Source organism: Octopus bimaculoides, chromosome 21, assembly GCF_046866305.1.
Source record: "Octopus bimaculoides isolate indiv1 chromosome 21, ASM4686630v1, whole genome shotgun sequence".
In the NCBI taxonomy this organism is placed as follows: domain Eukaryota; kingdom Metazoa; phylum Mollusca; class Cephalopoda; order Octopoda; family Octopodidae; genus Octopus; species Octopus bimaculoides.
The window spans coordinates 19719794-19737312 of NC_142948.1; the positions used below are offsets into that span (position 1 = coordinate 19719794).

The 17519-nt window shown below is 37.7% G+C and overlaps 1 protein-coding gene across 12 annotated transcripts in view; it reads right to left on the minus strand.

The window, feature by feature from the left end:
- Positions 1-6166: 6166 nt before the first annotated feature.
- The window catches only part of LOC106876253 (uncharacterized), a 46206-nt gene continuing 34853 nt past the window's right edge, over positions 6167-17519 (minus strand). For 5 of the 12 annotated variants that reach the window (XM_089338878.1, XM_052975501.2, XM_052975502.2 and 2 more), the window contains 2 exons: positions 16883-17317; positions 6167-8599 (listed from right to left, as the gene is read on the minus strand). In XM_089338878.1, coding sequence (XP_089195004.1) covers positions 6630-8594 — 1965 coding nt within the window. In that variant the 5' untranslated portion in view covers positions 8595-8599; positions 16883-17317 and the 3' untranslated portion in view covers positions 6167-6629. Of the gene's footprint in view, positions 8600-13737; positions 14615-16882; positions 17318-17519 lie in introns of those variants that run through there. The other 7 variants (XM_089338879.1, XM_052975504.2, XM_052975505.2 and 4 more) reach the window with 3 other exon arrangements.

The following is a 17519-nucleotide window of genomic DNA, read 5'->3' on the forward strand; positions in this document are numbered from 1 at the left end:
ATTCTGTAACAATGACATTGAAACTATAGACCACCTAACCTCAGGGTGTAGAGTCTTAGCATCTGTAGAATATAAAGCAAGACATAACAGAGTCGGCCAGTATTTACAATGGACAATATATCGGCATTATAAAATCAAAACGCTGAAAAATGGTATAAACACCATCCTGAAGCTGTGACTGAGGGAGAAAATGTGTCGATTCTCTGGGACTTCCCCGTACATACCAACAAAACTATAAAAGCTAATAAACCGGATATTATTATAAAAGATCAGACAAAAAGGATGTGTTTATTAATTGACATGAGTATTCCTTGCGATCATAATATAGCGCCGAAAGAATTTGACAAGGTCAGTAAATATAAAAACTTGCTAATAGAAACTGAAAAAAACGTGGCATCTCAAGGCGACTACCGTACCAGTGATTGTAGGATCTCTAGGAATGATAAAAAAAAAAGGTACTGAAACCTATTTGAAAATGATACCAGGCTTACCATCCCTATAGGAAGTGCAAAACATCGTGTTAACTGGAACGAATCATGTACTGAGAAGAGCATTATCGCTGTGAAAACAACATCCATTCATGAATTTATCTATTTATTAACTTTTTTAAATACATATTTTACCTGTGAATTTACGTGTGTAAACTGGGAATGCATACAATGACCTTCACCGCCCTAGGTGTACGGAAAACACCCGGCGAGAAATTGAAGAAAATTTGAAGAAGAAAAAAACAACAACAATAATAATAATAATCCTTTCTACTAAAGGCACAAGGCCTGAAATTTGTGGAGAAAGTACTAATCGATTACATCGACCTCAGTGTTTCCCTGGTACTTAATTTATCGACCCGAAAGGATGAAAGGCAAAGTCGACCTGAGCAGAATTTCAACTCAGAACGTAGCGACGGACGCAATACCGCTAAGCATTTCGTCCGGCGCGCTAACGTTTCTGCCAGCTCGCCGCCTTAATAATAATAAGCCCCTAAGGCCGGATATAGCAAACTTTAGAAGGGACAAGCAAGAGTGCCTAATAATCGACGTGACAGTGCCAGGAGATCAACATATCATCATGAAAGAAAGAGAAAAGATTGATAAATATGGCGACCTGAGAATTGACATCGCCGAGATGTGGCAGCTACGAGAGTCAAACATAAAGGTTGTCCCTATCGTCATCGGAGCATTGGGGTCAATACCACCCAACTTGAAAAAAAAGATCTGGAAACTTTACAACTTCTCTACAATCTAGGTGTATTGCAAAAATCGGCATTACTTGGAACTAGACGAATTTTGCGTAAAGTACCTTGTGACTTGACTGACCGTACAAACCCCCGGAAGACACAATATCTTCAGTCAACAACATCACTGTATGGGATACTGTGCGACGTCTTAAATAATAATGAGGAGGAGGAGGAGGAGGAGGAGGAGGAACACAATTTTTTTTTTTGAAAGTTAAACAAAAAACTATATGAATAGATGCCATGCCAACAAAATCAGCGATTCAGATATACTGGGAAGCAATATGGAGCAAACAAAAGAAACACAATAAAGATGCTCAGTGAATTAGTCGAGAAAAGGAAAGGAAGAACACAATAGAACAACAGATATGGCCCACTATCACAAGCCAAGAGATCATGGACATACTGAGGAGTACCAGCAACTGGAAAACTCCAAGGAAAGACAAGGCACCCAACTTCTAGTTGAAACACTTCACCAGTACCCATAACCACTTAGCCGCAGCGTTTAATTTATTGATAACAGGATGCTGGAAGGGCAAACCACCCTAATTCCCAAAATCAAAGACGCCGTGCACCCACAAAATTACAGACCAATAACATGCCTATCAATATCCTACAAAACCCTGACAACAGTCATCTATAACCGGCTTATAAAACACTTAGAAAGCAACAATGTCTTATCAGAAGAACAAAAAAGGTGCCGGAGAGGAATGTATGGCTGTAAGGAGCAACTTCTGCTAAACCGAGCAATTATGGAGGACTTTAAAAGGAAAAAAACAAGCCTGAATTGAGAAACCTAGATAGGAAAACCAGAAAACTACTAACAGTGTACCGTGGTCACCACCCCGAAGCAGACGCAAATAGAATATATCTACCCCGCTCAAAAGGAGATCGTGACCTGATACAGATAGAAAACTACTATAAAATAACAACAGTTGGACTAGCAAAGTACTTAGAAACAAAGTACTTAGAAACATAGAGTGGCATGTAATAAATTCACCTGATAAAAAGAAACCGCTTTAGTCTATACACAAGGAGGTGACAAAATACAAAACAGAAGTAAATTACGCTGACACACTAACCTCAGATGACAACATAGCAGTAATGGTCAGAGAGACAAAAAACAACATGGAAACAGAATTACAAAAGATACTGAAGAAGAAATGGAAAGAAAAATGACTTCATGGCCAATACCCTGCAAGACTTGACAGAGAGGAAGTGAGCCTATGTAAAATCCAACAATGACTCAAAAGCTCTGGACTAAAAGCCGAAACGGAAGAACTGATTCTCGCTGCACAAGACCAATGCCTGATTACAAACAATTATAAAACCAAAATAATGAAAACAAGCCACAACACCGAATGCAGAATGTGTATATAAAGACACGGCAAAGCAAGCGGTTACATCCACTGGACAATATGCCAACATTCCAAAATCAAAACTGACAGCAGGTGGTATAAACATGTGCCAAGCAAGGTACAAGACAACGATCATCTGGGATATAAACCGACAAAGAAATAAAAGCTAATCACCCAGACTTAATGGTCAAGGATTAGGGAAAAACACCTACTTATTGATAGACATTGCAGTCCCTTCTCACCAAAATATTGTCAAAAAAGAAGTGGAGAAACTGTCGAAGTACAAAAACCTCAAAATTGAAGTATTTAAAATGTGTGGCATGAAGGTAAAACCAATGCCGATAATAATTGGAGCATTGGACATGATAAAAAATCATATGAACAAAAAAATGTAGAAGCTATACCTAGATCTTCAACACTACACACTGTCCAAAAAATAGCACTGCAAGGAACAGCCCACATCCTACGCAAAACATTATCCATCCAATAATACAACCTAAACAAAACAACCCACAAATACAAGACACACTCTATACAGCGTATACCCAGTGAAATAAACCCCTAGCAGCAAGCTAGAAAAACCAAAGTATCACACACTCAACACAGAATACAAGCAGTAGTACAACAAAAGACAGCACCACACCTCAAGGAAAAAAAAAACAATACAGTACCGAGAAGAGTTCGCACACTCCCAACATCAGAAAAGAACACATAATGCTGCACACACTCCAGCAACACGGAAGTGTAGCAGGTGATGCAGTAGAAATTAGCCTCAATCTACCAAATATTGAACAGTTATATATGTCCCAGACCAGCGATTTCTTTCGTTTCGAGGTGATCCAAACACATGGTATTGAGGAGCCTTAATAATGGCGAAATATCAATATACACCATTGTCGATCACTTCGGGACGGGTTGTCTCGCCTGGTCTTGTGTGGGACACTTGGTGTTCTTTAACAGTGTCGTGTAGGGAGCTTTGCCAGGATGCTGTCCCGCAGCAAATGAGCGTTTAAACAAAACACATACACTATGCATGTGCGACTGATATTGCTTTAAGTGTGTAATTTAATTTTATTTCATATGTGCTACACCGCCGTACATCAGCAAATTAATTTACTCTATTTACATACAAACAATCGTTTCGTTCTGAGGTGATCTGAGTACATTGCAATGATAAGTCACAAAATTGGTGAAATACTCGTATCTTCCATTCTCGATCCCTTCGGGGCGAGTTGCCTCGCCTGGTCTGGGACACCCGGCGTCCTTTAATATTCGTCATCGTATAAGGAATTTTCCCCAGACGATATCCCTCAGCATATAAACAAAATACATACATTATATATGAGCAACCGACAATGTAAACATTACTAGAGCTGCTTTTAATTTGTAATTATGTGTGTGAGTGCGCGCGAGCGTGCGTTTGTGTGTGTGTGCATTTTGATATAACAATTAATATACTTTGACATATATTTGTTGATGTACTTCGACTGATTCATTCATGCAGTGTTCCCTCAGTATCCAATGTTTATACAGATATTGATTCTTACGGAATGCAGAATCATTAGAGCGTTACACAAAATATTTGGGATATATGTTCCAGTTTTCTACGTTCCGCTCTTCTACGTTTTGACTTCGAATCCTGACGAAATTAATTTCTCATTTCATTTCCGCCCCCAGAATCTATAAAATAGGTACCAGCCAAATACTGGGGTCGATAGCCTTGTGCTTCAATTAAAAATAATTCTTCTTACAAGTCATATTCAGTAGCCTAAATATAATTGCATGCTTTCATTACCGAACACAACTCTGTTGTAACTGGATATGAAAATTGTTTCATTTTGGTTTTTGCCTTTTTCAATCAATTAATAATAGTCTATGCATCATGTGTTCTGTGTCTCGTGGTGTCATTTTCTCTTGTTTATAGTCATATTATGGGGTTATGCTTATGCATTTCTATTCATGTTTTTAATTAGTCCCAGAGCATCTAATATTGTGATTGGGAGTTGGGTGACCTAATGTTCCTCTTTCCAGCCTCAAAATTTTAGTTATCTTTACTTCGAAATCTTTATAATTGAGTAATTACTCTCCACTATCTTTGAGAATACATTATCATTAGAACTGTTATGTCGATTAGGAGGCACTTACTCCTATGGTGGTTCTTCGTAACAATATTCGGATCAGAGTATATTTTATCGTTCTTAGAGACATTTTCTGGCTGAGAGTTATACCATTTCTTTTCCGTTGGTATTTTGATAGTGTTGTCATTGATTTCAATATATGAAAGCCACCAACTTTATCATGCCTGTCAAAGTGTTCTTCCTTGGCTAAGACTTAACATTATCCCAGTATTGCTGACTCATTAAAATCACGTCGAGCAGCCGGTGTCTTGTCATATGCAAGAGTAATCTGGCTATCGGTCGCGTTCATCGTGGAGATCGCTATGCCACAGTCCTATAATTGGACAGACAACCAGTTTTCCCGTATCTGATTGCTTTGGTGAAAGAGATTGTATGTTGGACGTGCTTTTACGATCTAAGGAAAGTCAAAAACGGGTGAAACTAAAAATCACCCCACAGCAGGAAACTTTATCATACTGGCCTTCATTATTATCTATGTATCAAGTCAAATCATGTCCTGATGTCCAAGGAGAAGGGATTTCATGGGAAATAGATAAAAAAAAATTATTCATTGGGTGAATGGACAGAAAGGTTTGTTTTTTATACTATGAAATCATTAAAAAGCAAGGGTACTGTCATTTCTTTGCAATAATCTGAATTTAAAGCTATTTGCATCGGGTATGCACTTGCACGCTATCAACATTTTTTCTGGGTGAGTTTATTAACCTGCAGTTGAAACTGTACCGAGAAATGCTGTTTGATCCTTAATAGTGATGGAAGGTTTGAAGATAACGAAGTTGTCTACACAGTTTTCTACTACAAACTGAAAAAGTATATCTCTATTGTTTGAGTTTATGGCAGCACTTGGGATTTTTTAAACTTTAGTTGGCCTTTATAATGGAGTTTAGTTCGAATACAAAATTTGTTTTAACTGGAATGTATGCGGATGTCGTGAGTTGTTTCACACGTTTTATGTAATTACTGGAAGAAATTGATGTGGCGTCGGAAACCTACTTTTTAATCAGAGTGATGAGATCAGATTGAAAGTCTTTGAAGGCCTTAGAATGACATCTGCCACTTGTGACTTAGAATACAAGCTTCTCTTCGGGTAACTCGGTGATTAATCTCTTGCAGTAGAGGTCATGTATTTGATTACATTTGCACTTTTCGAGAGTCGTATGTTATAAAGTTTCTTAAATGCAATTTGTTTGTTCTTCAAAGAGAAAAGGTACCGATGTTTCTTTATATTTAACTGATTGTTCTTGCTTCATAGATAGTGATCAATAAAAGTGGGGTGAGAATAGCGTTTTTATTATATAAAAGTAAAAAAAAAAAAACTCAGTACTCCGCTTCAGTTACTGAAATATTGTTGGAAATGGTTTGAAAAAGTGGACATGTATACTTACATGTAACTCTGAATTGTAATGGAGAGAATAATCAATTAATTACAAATAAACTAAAATTTCAAAACATGTAGTGAATATTTATTTTTCAGTTTTAAACAGACACACAAATCACGTCCATGAGCACATATACAAAATATGCACGCTCGTATATGTTGAGGAGAGAGGGAAAGAGTAACGTTTTACTGTCTCGATTAGATGATATGTTGTAGACAACTCACATATGGTTGATTGTTTCCAACCTTTAACGTAATAGTGTTCGATACGTCTGTCATACAGCGATTTCAGCTGCGATGTTAAAAAAAAAATACACATTTACGAAATCCTATAATTCGTGTGCAACATTACATCAACTTCTAATACATTAGACAGTTTCCACAATAAAATGTAAACCGTTTCGCATCAAACATGTTGTTAGGTATTGTAGATATAGAGACCATCAAATACAAAAAAATAACTTAAGTAGTTTGATATGTTCTAATATAATTAGACATTGCCAAAACAGGACTAAAGAATGTTATTTGTTACAGTAGCAATATTTCCTCAGGATAAAGTCATGAATACAGTCAGATTGATGTCCATAGCGGTTTATTCGACTAATCTCTCCCAACAATGATAATTGCTCATTGTCACTGTAATATCTTACTGATCCTTCAAATAAACCTTCACCGGGAAGTGTCTGCATAATAATTCGGTAATCCTTATAAGTCTGAACTCCTTTACCTAAATAGGAAAGTACCTTGTCATTCATCACTGAAATTTCAGCATTTTTGATTTCCTGTAATTTTAACCTGGCACACACTTTACTAGAATTTGATGTCATGTTGTTTATATAATTCACGAGGTAATTAGTTACGATAATTACAATGGTATCATTAAGAGCAACTGAAGTAAAGACGTGACATGTACACCAGTGTGGTTTAATACGTGCTGCCTCACAAGAACGATTTAAAGGTATCTTTCTGAACAGGCTGATGCGTTTTAGATTTTTGTAGTCAATTTCATTAGATTTATAATGTTCTGCTGCTTTTTCAATATCCAAAATATCTTGTAGGGTTTCATAGATATCAAATGGTGTTGTCAATCGGTGAGTGTTTACTTTGAGATTATTCCAGAATGTCGGAAATTTGTATCTGAACCACTCTGGTAGAAGGATATACATAGCAGGAAGTCGTTCTTCTAGTCGACCAACATAAGTCTTGCGAAATAAGCCAAACCTAATTCCATGATCAGAAAAGAAAATCAAAATAGTATTGTTTAGTAGGTTTTGTTTGAAAGATTTCTTAAGGAACCTCAGATATTCAAAATCTCCACGTCCAGCCGCATTCATATCATCATGTGAAATACGTGTAATAAACGTTAAAGTGAAATATGGCTTATCCTTGTAGACTCTGATGAAATCATATGCGTATTGTAGAACAATAGCTGGTTCCATTCGATTACCAAAACAAAAATTATTATTTGACCAAAGAGAACTTTGTTTCTCCCTTGCAAGTGCAAATGGTCTCAAATAATGGTCAGTTGGTTGTTTCTTAAAACCGTATCTCAAGTGGTTAAATATTGCCCCAGATGTTGAATCTTCTGCAAACATAGTAACGTACCCGGATTTATTATAATGTTTCCAAATTATATCGTATTTATCAAATGGCTTCCATTCCAGTTTCTTTGATTCAGGTAGTTCTTCTAGGTATTTACCAGTAAGAAATGGTATTATATTGGGAAATGTATTATCACCCACTTTGTTGTAACCTAACATTTCAATAGCGCCATGATTTAATAAAAACTGACGAGTTAATGGCATTTGTCGTATGAAGTTCAGTCGTGAAACTGAATCAACTCCAATTAAAAGAACATTCAGTGAAAGTTTGTTTTCTACAATGTTTGAAAAATCAATGTTTTTCATAGAATCTTTTGAAGAGTCAATGCCATCGTAACCAATATTATATGGATTCATATCCTTAGGCCGTAATTTTTTCATCTGGACAAAGGCGTGGAAATTTGTGTAAATTGTTTTATTGTCTCTATTAAAACACTGAACTCTAATAAATTCATGAGTTATATTCACATCTGATTTAAACTGTAAAGATTCCTTCAGGTAGTCGATATGATTATCGTCAGTATCATTCCTCACTATTGGATATACTTTGCATGAATGAAAACTGTTTTTATACCTTTGTATGATAACAGTTTTATTAATTCTCAAAATATTATCCTCTTGGTATGTCAAAGAAGCTTTACCTGGACAGGGTTGCCATTTACTTATCGAGAAATATTTACGTACAGAAATGTCGAATGGATCAATATTTGGTATCCTGCACGTTTTCGAATCAACCAAGAATCCTTTGTTAATTTCCATTTCTATCAATTGCATGCTTTCCTTATTCAGGTTGAAACTCCGTATAACAAATATGGAAATTGTGGTAACCAAACACAGAATGGGAATTATTGCTTTTTTATTCATTTCTTTCACTTTATTCCTCATGAAACCTGAAAAAGGTTAAGATATTTTATTTTAAAATTTACCTAAAACAATGAAATACTTTATAAACACTTACACATTTATATTAGACGTAGTTACCTAATCAATAACATTAATATGCCAACTTGTTCTTTTTGTACGCACCTGCGGTGTGTGCCGCACTAACTTCAAAGGAAGAAGTCAGTGGTAAAGCAAGGGAGAGGAGGACAGAGAGGAAGTAAGAGAGAAAGAAAGAGTGAGAGAGAAAGAAAGAGTGAGAGAGAAAGAGAGAAAGAGAGAGTGAAAGAGACAGTGAGTGGTGACGGCGTTCGTTTTGTGTTTCTAAATGTTTATTACATCGCAAGAAAAGTAGATACATAGACCGAAAGAAAATTTGACACACAGATACATACACACATTGTTTAATTAAAAGCGGGAGATAGGAAGGACACAGAGGAAGCGAAAGAGAAAGAGAGAAAGTGAGAGACAGTAGACACATAGATCGAAAGAAAAGTTGATACATAGATACAGACACAACAAATATAGGATGACACTTTCACTTTTCATTACCATACGAGGATAAAATTAACTCGCAAGTGGCTGAGTAATCCACAGACATGCATACCATTAATGTAGTTCTCGGGGATATTCGACCTCACAAAGAATATGACAAGGCTGGTGCCTTTGAATTACAGCTACAACTCATTTTGGCCAACTGAGTGGGCTGGAGCAAGATAAACCTTCAAGGGGCTGGAAGAAAACGAAAAAAGATCCTATATAGGGGCAGGAAAATTTTTTTAGTCGTTAGGGTGATTATGGGTATTAATCCAGTCCTAACAGCGGTATTTGTTGGTCTCACAGAACTGGAGGTTAAGCCCCCAAATGAACACCGATGTGCAGGCTGTTGGTATCAAACCGAGCGTGAGTCGACGGCGAATACACGACGGAGTAGAAATTATTTCGTCTTAACTTTCACTGCTTATACTAAACACATAACATTATTGTCTTATGATATGGAACATTTCCTTTTCTTTCACTCTTTTTTAAAAATGGCACTCCGTCGGTTACGACGACGAGGTTCCTGTTTATCTGATCAACGAATCGTCTGTCCGTAAAATTAACGCGCAAGTGACTGAGTACTCTACAGACATGCATACGATGAGGTAGTTCTCAGGGAGATTCAACCTCACACAGAATGTGACAAGGCTGGCCCCTTTGAATTACAGCTACAATTCATTTTAGCCTGCTGAGTGGACTGCAACATGGTGAAATAGAGTACCTTGCTCAAAAAACAGCGCTCCGCAGGGAATCGTACTCATGACTTTACGATCATGGGCCGAATACCCCTAACCACTGAATCACGCACCTTCACTCTCTTAACCGTAGAGAAAAGGAGTGAAGCGATAGAAACAGAGAAAAGAAAGCCTCAGTCATTTACAGTGACAATTAGACTGAAATACGATCGATCTTTTTTAGCTTCTTTACTTTTAACAATAAAAAAGAGGGAAAGACATTTAGTAATGAATAGAGGGGAAAGTCTTTCAGGTGTTTGCCTTTTTATTCTAGGAGTTCTAGAACGATCGACTGTTGATTCTTTATTCTTTCCTCAATCCCCGGTACTTATTCGCCTTCTTTCATAGTTCCTCGTGTGTTTTAGTTGGCAGGAAATACCATGTTTTTTTTTTTCAGGCACGTTTTATGTTTTCTCTACAAACTACAAACAAGCCCCACTCCCCATTCCCTCTTGGGAATTGAAGGAAAATGGTATCGATTTTAATCTTAAATGGGAAATCGTCAGGAGAGCACAACCTTATAGAAATAGAAGATATGGCTGTGGATTGTGCTCTATGGAAATTTACGAAATTTTTAAACTTAAGGATAATCCTAATCTAATTAACAATAGATCTGACCTTAGGGTTCTATGTGTGCATTGTTACTCCCGCACCTTTAAATATTTTAAAAAGTAAATATTTTTTAAAAAGTAAATCTTGCTAATTTTTAATTTAGTTTCTCTCATTTCCCTGACTAATAACTATTTTATTTGAGTTATAACTTTTAATATAAACTTAGAATACATTTTAACCTTTCCCAACCCACTGATAGTATTCCTACATTTTCTCTAGGTAATTCTGAGTCTCTTCTACCTATTACTTTTTCGAAAACCTTAGCTTTAATTCTCTTAATTTAGTCCTGTTTTTCTAACTTTATTCCTCTCCCTTTTTTCCTCTTCCTTCTTCCCCCCTTTCTTTCTGTTCAGGTTTTGGCCATTAATATTATGGTTTTACTCATAAATAATGCTACCCCACATTAATGTATATCTTATTTTAACTAGATATGTTTATCTTGTTCTAATTATTATTGTTCCCTATAGTTTTAAACTTAGTAATTTAGTGTTTCATTGTATTATTCTAATTATACTGTAGAATAGATATATTTCTTTAATACCTTGACCTTACCTTAAATTTTTCCAAATTCTTACCACTCCTTAGGGTATTGTCCTTCCATTTCCTTTTTTTCCCTCATGCTTGATTTACCCCTAATCTGCTGTCCATCACTACTTAATCTATCTTCCTCTAAATTTGAAATTACTACTATCCCTCCAATGATATTTTAAATTCTTGTTTGATTCACTAGTCTGTTAAACAGCAGCATAGTCGAGATGGTATGTTTTCTTCTCTTACTCTTGTTTTTTGCAAACATCTTCAAAATGACTTTCTAAAATGAAATCTCATTATGCAGCTGAGGAGTACATTTTCATTGTACATTCTATGTGGTGTTCTCACTACATGAATAAATGGAGCTTGTACGAAACGTACGTACTGCTATAACCTATTGAATTTTTGTTGCTTATCTTCAAATATATATATATATATATATATTAAAAGTCCCTGGTAACTAATTTTACTTTTCTGTTCCTTTTATACCATGGGTGAGTTTGTTTGCACTAGTTTCAATCTGGACTTAATCTTTTCAACCACCATACTGGTCTACCTCCACCTATAGTGGACCCTATTAGTCCTACCCACTTAGGAACAACACAAACCCCTGTAGAAAATCCTGAATGAAGTCTTTTGTCGAAAAATTGCATAAATCTGTCCTGATTAATAGGCCTATCTGTCGGAGAAGGCATGCTCTGACATGGGATAAATAAAAATTTTTATGAGACATTCTATTGTAAAAACTGCCTGGCAACAACAGGCTATTCAGCTAGCATATATATATATATATATATATATATATATATATATATATATATATACATACATATATATACAGTGTGTGTGTGTTATGTCAATTTATGGAAAGGTATCCCATAAAACTCAATAAATTCCTTAAAAATCGAGAAGAGATGTTAAAATTTGAAAGCATTTTAATTCATGCATACGATCGTTTCAAACAGCGATATTAAAACATGCAAATTCGTGGTAGAATAGAAATAATTAAATTAATTTGATTAAATTAAATTAATTATATATCACTGTCCCCCTCAGTGCAAGAAGTATAAACAAGAAATTATTATTACAGAGGATTTGATAGAGGAAATAGAAAAGAATATTTTCGGATATTCATATTTATCCTTATGAAAAATACGAGCATCATAATAAAAAAATGCGAGTCTAGTTATGTATAAATTAAAACTAAGGCAACTAACGGTTATTTGAAAATATAAGTGAAAAAGGTTTTATAAGACGTTCTCTCTATAGAAGAGTAAGTAGATGATTCATTCAAACTCCAAATAAGTCATGTATGTAAGGACGTTTTATAGAAATGTCCAGTGGAAAAGCAGAGTTATGTTTGAATTAGGATATAAACGATATTAGGTGTAGTGTGTATTTACAAAAATTGTGTGTGAGAATGAAATTAAACTAGAGAATGTAGTATATAGGTGGCTGCTAGAATGTAACAAATACAAGTATTAGTGGGTAGAAATGCTTAAAGAGCTACGTAAAATGGAGTTGTCTTTGTGTAAGAACTAATATTCGTTTGTATGTATTAAATATAAGGTAAACAGTTTTAAAAAATAGGAAATTAGTTGTTAATATTACAGATTTAGATAGTAAATACTTGCAGTGGCAATAAATATTAAAAAACAACGTTCATAGGTTTAATTATATGTAGTAAACTGAAATGTAGAAATGTAGGAGAGATAATAGTGCTAGGAATGAAGGGTAGAAAAAAAATTTAAATTATAAGTCTCGATATGTAATACATTGACTATGTTTAGGTATAAATAAAAGTACGAGTTAAGAAGCTAGCTTGGCATAACGTGAGAGGGAAATATATAGTAATATTATGTAAGTAATAAGTATTCAAGTAATAGAAGGTTATTATGCATTATGAATATAAGAAAAAACTTTTTTCCTGACTAGTGGGTGCACATAAGTATACAAAACATACAAAATAATTCATATATAATGTCATATAAAAAATCTTATAAGGGGAAACATTTGTTGGTGTATACTAATACGTAAGCAGAGGATATATCTGCAAATTAGTATACATAGATAAAGGCATTATAGTTATTTTTGAAGTTGTTTTATTTGAGTGTGTACTTGAAGGAAAGGACGCCGTGCAAAAATAAATATACTCATACCGGTGCAAAGAGAGAGAAAAAAGCCAAACGGATATAGATATAATTATAATTACCCACAAATATATAAAAAATGTCATTATATTCATGCATAAATACATATATATATATATATATACTTATAAGTATGTGTGTGTGTGTGTGTGTGTGTGTGTGTGTGTGTTTGTGTGTGTGTGTGTGTGTGTGTCTGTGTGCGTGTGTGTGTTTGTGTGCGTGTGTCTGTATGTGTGCAGAACATACGTATATGTGCACACTATTATATTAAAACTCCATATAGGTGGTAACATAGTTAATAAGCACACAATAATAATAATAATAATAATAATGATAATAATAATAATAAATTCTAGTTTTATTGGCCACAAGGGCTAATATAAATTAAGAACATGTAAGGACAAAGACAGGACGAACGTTACAAAGGGTTTTGTCCGAAAAGAAAACGTTCGTGTAAACAGTAGAAAAAACAGAGAAAGATATAACAAATAAAACTCCCAATAGGGGGAGGCACTTCGAAAGGTTACACGTAGAAAAACCCATAAAAGCCACGGGAGCCTGGTCAGTAAATAAAAATATTACCTTTTTCTACAGGTGTATTCTCAGAATTGGTCCGTTCATACTGGCAAATTCTTCCAACAGTCACCCATCTTTCAACAAATTTGCTATGAGACAGCACTTCTCTCTCTACTCTCATCTTCCTTTTCAAGTGGAACTTGAGAAAGTTGATGAGGCCTTGGCCAAAGAGGAAAGTGTCTGACTTTAGCCCTTTCAAACGGGTCCACCATACCTTCTCTTTCGCTACCGCCACTAAACATAGGAAAATTGCCTTGCCCTCCCGGTTAATGGAGATGGGCGGGTCAATCTTCACGATGGATTCAGCTGATAGCCGGATCCGTCCTACACGTGACAGTAGCTGTTTGACATAAATCCATAGGTCAGCAATACTCGGGCACTGGACGAGTGCGTGCAGAACGGTTTCGTCGTCCTGAGCGCATCTCGGGCAGGCCCGGCTGACGGCACTTCCGAATATTCTTCCGAACAGATTGTTTAACTGATTATCTTCGACGCCTAGAGTTTCCCCGAGAACGTCGTCGCACTTTTCCTCCATTAACCCTCTACAGAACGATAGAGTAGAGCTACTACCGATCACATTGCTCGCCTGGCTGATGGCGGTGAGAGCTTGGTGGCACTCGAGGTGCCAAGCGCCCTTTTTCGGTCTACGTTTGATCCAGGATTGCAGCTCTATTAAAGAAACGAGCTGCGGAAAATCGTAACTGACGAACGGCGACCACACCTGTTCACCGTCCAGGAAACGCTTGAGGTGTCGTAGCAACCATGGCATGCCAAGGCCTCCGTTCAGCGGATGTTGACAGCAGATGGAGTGCCTGACCAGTGGTACCTGACCCTTCCACAAAAAGTCGAAGAGCAAGCGTACCAGCTTGGCCAACCAGCGGTCGGGACAAGGGACGACGGTCAAGCGGTAATAGATGACGGATGCGATGTACGCATTCTCCACCTCCGCTCGACCGTTCAGGAATAACTTCCTCTCGGCTCATTTCTGGGTGAGATTGGCTACCCTGTTCGTCACCTCTTCCTAGTTTTTCTCCTCCTGGAGGTCCGGATCGAACCAGACCCCGAGCAGTTTAACGGGTCCGTCTGTCCAGCGCACTACGAGGCTGTTGGACGACATGGACGTGCCCCTCCAGGTGCCCAGTTGCAAGCCCACTGACTTTTCCGCGTTAATTTTCGCACTTGTCACCGCTTCGTACTCGTTTAGTGTCTCGCCAATCAAGTCTCCCAAAGCCTCCAACTTCCGCAGTAATGGCTCTAGAGTCAATACATACAGAAGGGAGGAGACAGGACATCCTTGGCGAACCGAACGCGATATGTTGAACGGCTCCGAAAGGTGACCGTTCACCCGTATGACCGAGCAGATGCAGCTGTATAAAGCAGTTATCCACCCGCGGAAGACCGGACCGAAGCCAGCTGCCTTGAGAACAACTGCCAGGTATCGATGGTCGACCCTATCGAAGGCTTTAGACTGATCTAAATTGATCAAAGCCCCACCCGCGCCAGCTTCGTTACCCACCCTCTCTATGATGTAGCGCATGAGATGGAGGTTGTCATGGATAGACCTGGTCGGCACGGCGCATGTTTGCGCCTTGCCGATTAGTTTGCCCACGACAAGCGCTAATCTCTTGGCTAGCACCTTGACCAAGATCTTCAACTCTGTATTGAGCAGAGTGATGGGCCTAAAGTTCCCTATCATGTCCCCCTTGTTTGGGTCCTTTCTTAGCAAAGCCACCACTCCTCGACAAACAAAAGCAGGAATTCTCCCGTTTTGTTGCCAGTTGCAGTAGACGTTTGCCAAGACGCCCGCAAACAAGTCTGGCATTGACGTATAAAGCTCGTAGGGCAGACCATCCAAACCCGGCGATCTACCTCTCGTGCAGTTTTTCATCGCTTCCTGTACTTCCCAGGCAGATATCGGTCCTTCGCAGCACTCGGCTTCGCTGGTCGAGAGTCGCGGCAGGCCGTCCAGTTACACACCGAAGTCTGTCCCGTCGTCCGTCCTACCGTTCGTCCCGGACAGCTGAAAGCGTCTGAGCAGGTCGGCGAGGCTCTTGCACCCCACTCTCCTATCAGATGCTCCCGTGCCCACCCTATCGATACGTTCGTCTAAGACAGCGTTCCAATCCCCAACTAGCACTCAAGTGCGAGAAGTACCCAGGAAAACCTCCAGACGTTTGAAATAATCCGACTGCGCTGCTCCTGTCGGAGCGTAAGAAGCCAGCAGTCTGAAGACAGCGCTGTCACTACTATCGACGTCCAGGACCACCAACTTACCTTCTGGATCCAGGAAGACTGCCTTTATTTTCAAATCCAGGCCTTTCCAAAATAGCACCGCAGTACCCCCACCGCCCGCTCCCGGTCGACACGATATGTTTAAAGTATGTGTGCTGGTGGTGTGTTGTGTGTGGGTATAACAAATTAGAAAGCATTTATTTTCTTCACGATCTCTGACAACTATATCTGGCCTATTGGCCTTAATTTCTCTATCTGTGTGTATTGGCATATCCTCAAGTATGGTTGCTTTCTCATTTTCTGTGATTTTTTCTGATGTGTGCCTATACCATCTTTATTTTGTTGTTATTCCATAGTGTTGGCATAGCTTCCAGTGTATGTAGGTCCCAGCTCTGTCGTGTCTGTGAATATTATCATTATTGTTGTTGTTGTTGTTATTATTATTATATAGAAATATAGAAATATAGAAAAACAGAGGCAGCATAATATAGACACAGAAAATAGAAAGGAAAAGAGAAAAAATGAAAAACAGTTAAAGTAAGCCCTTGGAGGGTTATGATAAAGAGACGAAATGGGTGTTGATGGTGAAGAACAAGTATAAAATGTTAAAGGAGGCTTTCCTATCTGACATAAACTCACTGGGGCCCGAGGTGGATTTCGAACCAGGCGCTCCAATGGTGAACTTAAAGTGTTAAGTAGCGATTTAAATTGAAAGAACTGTGAAAGACGTTTTTGAAATAACTGAAATAACGTAACCACGCCGGAGCGGGGTCAGGGTGGCTGTCCTATCGTCATTGTATAATTTCATTACCCCATTTTTTCATGTGTTTATTGTCCCCACATGTGTGTGTTGTCCTTTCTGTGTTTAGCCCCTTGTGGGCAATAATGAAAGAAGTCTTCAAAATAAATCACGACTTACCACTTCATCTTCTCCTTTTCATCCACAATTTCTTCTATTTCTTCTTGCGGCGCGTGCTCAATTCTATTTTTATTCGAAAATGTTCTGAATATGACCGTCTTCTTTTCCATTTTCTCCTCTTCTGGCAGGGTCATTTTTATATTTGACCCTTTCTTCTCTACCATAATACTATATTTCTTTATCAGCTCTCCATTCCACTGTAATATCTCCTGTTTCAACACACTTGGGTCTAGGGGAACTCGACCTCCAGTAGCTTCTGCATAACTTCTCATTTTTCTCAATTATTCACTACCACCCAACAATGGTGGTTTCGCACAAAAAATTCGGCCAGAGTTCTTCAAAAAACAACAAAAAAAAAAGTTGTTCGGGTAGATGTGGCGCTGTCGAGTTCCCGTTCGAAATATATAGTTTTCAAAGTGACTACTAGTCACTGATCTATAAATTAGAAAATTACTATTTGTAAATCTCACAACGAGAGATATTCAGCAACAGCACTTTGGAGTAAAGATTATTTGCCAACATAACATGGTAGTCCTGGTTTTGGACGAATGTTGCGGTAATTTAGCCCAAGCAGACATCGTCTCCAGCTGGCTATACAGGAATCCAGCACCCCCACTCAGCTCAAAACAATATCTGT